The sequence below is a fragment of a genome, unplaced genomic scaffold (genome assembly GCF_019419815.1).
Source record: "Pyrus x bretschneideri cultivar Hongxiangsu unplaced genomic scaffold, Pyrus_bretschneideri_v1 Contig6, whole genome shotgun sequence".
Taxonomy (NCBI): domain Eukaryota; kingdom Viridiplantae; phylum Streptophyta; class Magnoliopsida; order Rosales; family Rosaceae; genus Pyrus; species Pyrus x bretschneideri.
The window spans coordinates 11,131,973-11,136,560 of record NW_025999798.1 but is presented as its reverse complement, the minus strand read 5'-3'; the positions used below and the strand labels follow the sequence as shown (position 1 = coordinate 11,136,560).

Sequence of the window (4,588 nt, the reverse complement as noted above, 5' to 3'; positions counted from 1 at the left end):
ATGAACATCACGTGGAGCCTTATCGCTTTCAGCAGACAATTGCAGCATTTCTGTGTCTTCCAACTCAATTGTAGATGTTGCACCATAACATTTTCTGTCACTTAAAGTAAGCTAATATTCTAAAAAAAGAAAATCCCTTTGGCCCGGAAAGAGAAGAGGAGAGATATTGCCAACCCATATCTTTAACAACCGCACATGTATAATAATATGCTTCGTGATGCTAGGCTGTTGGTTCCCCAAGCTCTAAGAAAAGATCGAAACCATAAAACGCAAGCAGTACAAGCGATTAATGGGGTGGGGAGATCGAACATAGAGCCCGTATGCACAAGTAAACACTTTTACCCACTTGACCTACAAGTCCAAAATGTTTTGCATCAACCATCATCTAACACCATAAGTAAACTAACATGGTTACTCTTTTATATATATGTCATGCACTCTTGGTTGATAGGTTGTAGACTAACAATATTGTTTCTAAAACCATCAGTAATTGATAAGTCAATATTATATTACATATTCTATCCTAATCTTAGTTTATTTTGGTTAATATTTTGGAAGAATGTTGATACTTTAAATTATTGATCATCGTTTTCAACTATCTAATTGTCTTAATGCTTGATCACCATTAGAATCTTTAGAAAAGTAATTTGATGCAATTTTGGCCGGAAGGTTCCCTGAAATTGACGCTGGCTTCTTGTGATTAATAATTATAATTTCACTTAAGATGAACACCACGTCTAAAGAGTTGCATGGTTTTACAAAGGGTTTTCACAAAACATAATAAGTCTCTTATGTTCATATTTGATCTAAACATATGGATGTATTGCATGTTAGATATACGTTCTATATTGGAGGTTTCAAGTAGAATATATATTAGGAAAACATAACCTTCAAAGTGGCATGTGCAGATCATAATTAATTGGTAAAAATACATAGGATAGTTAGGTGATGGCGGAACTCTAGTGCTTTTATAAATTGGTATTTAAAAATTCTTTTCTTTTATCGTATTAATTTTGAGCGAATTTACTATTTGTTTTTAATTAAAATTCGTTTTTAATATTACCCAAATTCAAAATCTCCTTTCTAAATTTTTAGTTTTAATTTTAAGTAGTTAATTAGGAATTGTTCTTACATAAATATTTAACTAGTTCTTATGGAGAACGACATTGCATGAACATCTATACTGACACCATTGTACTCTTGCAAGTATTTTGTGTAATTTTAACCTTCTTCTCGTAGGTAATAAAAATCCTATCAATAATCTAATAGTTAATTAACACAAAGCAATCATTTTATGATGTGTGTGCCCCCTTCAAGATACAATTTAGATTTCGAGGTTTTAAACGTTTTCGTGAGACCACCATCATGTATGATGTTTGAACCCCCTTCATCGAATGATTAATGACAAATTGTACTCTAGGGAAAATAAAACACACATGACATTGTTAAGGATTCCATGAAAAACTGAATTTCTAGGGTCATGAGTGTCAAGATCAATGATTGATCAGGAGAAATACATACCTTTGGTTTTCAAACACTAGCTGGAATATTTTAATCAGATTGTAGACGAGAAATGAATGGAAAGCAGTGATACAAGACAACCAGGAAATTCAAGAGATCCTAAAAGGAACCTGACCACAGGGAGCTGTTTGCAGTGGAACAACAGTACAGCTTCTCAGTATTCATGTGTTCGCCTTCACTCTTGCCAACTTAGAAACGAGCAAGGAACTTGAAGATTTCTTGAATTATGAGGGTCTCAAACCCAAATCCTTGAAGAAAGTATGTATATATATAAGAAGCTCATCGCCTTCTTTACTTGGGACTGGGAGCCAAGAAACCAAGCTCCTCAATTAACACATCGACATCTTGCTCATCTTCTTCTTGAACACCAAGCAAATCAATTTCTTCATCAATACTCTCATGGAACAAATCTTGCCAAAACCCCTTATCCAGGTCTTTGCCTCTACTCTCATGTTCCTCTTCTTTCTCTGTACATTCTTCCTCACCAAGGACGTTTTGGGTTCCGCTTACACCCGGCATATCCATAGCAAATTGGTCCAACTCCGAAACTTCAAACTGATCAGAAATATTACCATATTCTTGCGGTTCAACTTCAACAAAAGTATCTCCTCCAACTTGGCCTAATTCATCCACCTCAACATTACTAGGGCCTTGCTCAATAGTCCGCCTTCTCTTCTTGGTAATCGCTTCCTCAAGTTCTTTCCTAAAGTCGGTCTGCTGCGACAATTGTTGTACAAAGTTGGGATTCTGCATTGCCTTTGCCAAGAAACTCAACATATGTTGCTGTTTCATTTCTGTCCTTTTCAGTCTGTCTTCCATTCCTTGGATGTAAACTCTAGTAGCTTGCTGTTGCTGTCTAAGCTTCACTAGTTCCCCCATTAGTACCTGTTTATCGCGCCTCAACTGATCGATCTCTATGTCCAATCCAAACCTTCCAACTTCAACACAAGAGTCCAAAGTTTTTTGTGAAGACTTAGGAAGATGGGATGCCTTCCTTCTTCTGATATTCTTTAAAAGATGCTTTTTCCCTCTGAGAAACGCTTCATTAGCAAACTCCCATCTATCTGTATCAACCTTCCTAAATCCCTACATTAAGTAATCAAAAAATTTCTTCATGACCACAACATCCGTGTGAAGCTTTAGATCCGACACATCCAACGGAAAAGAAAGCAATAGCAAAAATAAAGCAAAAATAAAAAATCAAACAAACAACACTGATCTATCAGATTATGATATAAAATTTAATATACATCATAAGCAATAGCAGCTCCCTTTGTAATAGTATCATTCATATTTTATACATTGGTTTCTGCACTTTCTCTTTTGAAGCCATTTAAGAAACAATATGTCCACATTAAGTAATAACCCCATTAAACAAACACACAACAAGGACCCAATTAAACAAATAAAAATGACATTTTCTGGCTGTTTCAAGAGCATGAATGCATAAAGTAGTCAGATCTAGAGAACCCCACAAAGATGTATACAATATAAAAAAATAAATAAATTCATCTAAGCAATACTTTAATCTAATCTAAACTATAAGAAGAAAAATTCGAGCTTGAGTGTAAAAGAAGAGCACAGTGCTCTAATCAACATGGCTACACTCGGGCTCAGGTTTGCAAGCTTTGCAATATTCAAATAAAAAGGGATGCTAGAGAGTGATATATACTTACATAGGTGTTGAGCTGCCTGACAAAGCTGGAGAAGTTGTTATGCTTGAAGTATCTGGGGAGAAGACTCATGGCAAAGCTATTGGGATCCAAAACAACAAAGCTGTTGTTGTCTCTACTCCATGAAACTATGTGATTGGTTGATGGGTCGTCGACGATGTCATAAGTTTTGTTGAGAAATGGAGGAGGGCCTTGGTCATAGAGCCTCTCCAGTGGTAGAGGATGATCAGCGACCGCACTCGAAGACGAAAAGCTTACTGGGTCTTGATCAAGATTCATTTTTTTGTGTATGTATAGTAAACTTTAGTTACTAATTACTGATCTGGGTTGCTGTCTTTTGTTCTTCTTCTTTTTTTTTTTTTTTTTTTATGAACAAAAAAAGTGAATTTTCTGGTGGCAATGGAGACTGGAGTGTTTGTTCAAATGGGTTTTGGGAATGCAGGTAGAAATATTATTATAACAAAGAAATATTAGTATAAGTAAACCTTGAAAAAAAATACAGAGAAATGGTTGTGAGAGAGAGAAAGAGAGAGATAAAGCTATCTGGTTGCTACGGAGACGAAGAAGCCCAGAGACCGGGAGCTTAAGAAACAAGAAGGCAGCTGGGTTTTTATGGTTTCAAGACAACAGGCAACTTGGAGAGTTGGAGATGGGGATACCCAACGATTTATAAACGGGGGTAGTAGCGCCTTTTTGCTTTTTTCCCATTTCTTCCCTTTCTCTTTTTTCTTTTTGGCCAGACAAAGATTTGTTGGATTGGATGAAGAACAATGATAGTCGATAGATGTCATACATGACCTCTTTTGATTTTTTTTTTTTTTTTTTTTTTGCCAAATTTCTTCCTCACTCATGAAATGACCACTAATGTTATACAGTGAGTAGGGATGAAAATACAGGAGGATTTAACCGGCAAAGATTCGGATCCAAAAAGAAGAGACTTAATTAAGTTCGATTTTCCTTTTCCTTGCTAATAAAAGATTTGAATCGAATTGATTTGATTTGAGCTCAAACGAATTGGAGTTTGAATACACTCAAGCTCAATGCTTGAAATTTTTTTTTACCTTTGTTGTTTGAATAATCACATACCGCTCAACTCAAAAGTCAAAATTTAAACTTGACAAATATTTTTTCTTGTCTAATACTTATTATACTATGGTCGAAAATCTTTTTTCATCATATAATCTAATAACATAAAGTTATAGATGAGGTTTGTTTTCATATGAATGTATGATTTAGATTCAACGTACTCTACAGTTACTTTAATCACTCTAGTTACTTTCAACCGTCCTCTCTTTAAGCCATTGTAGGGGATCAAATCTCAAGTTGAATCCGCTCAAGTTGGATTACTATTTGTGAACTTCACTTTATAAAGAATACATTATCTAGAGCATTTT

General features: G+C 35.1%; 1 protein-coding gene across 1 annotated transcript; it reads right to left on the bottom strand.

Annotated features, from left to right (window-relative positions):
• Window positions 1-1,461: 1,461 nt before the first annotated feature.
• Window positions 1,462-4,037, bottom strand: LOC103935870 (heat stress transcription factor A-6b). The gene is made up of 2 exons (XM_009345685.3): window positions 3,198-4,037; window positions 1,462-2,607 (listed from the first exon to the last, which is right to left on the bottom strand). Exons 1-2 carry the CDS (start codon window positions 3,471-3,473, stop codon window positions 1,813-1,815), a joined length of 1,071 nt encoding a protein of 356 aa, XP_009343960.2. The 5' UTR covers window positions 3,474-4,037; the 3' UTR covers window positions 1,462-1,812.
• Between the last annotated feature and the right edge of the window lie 551 nt (window positions 4,038-4,588).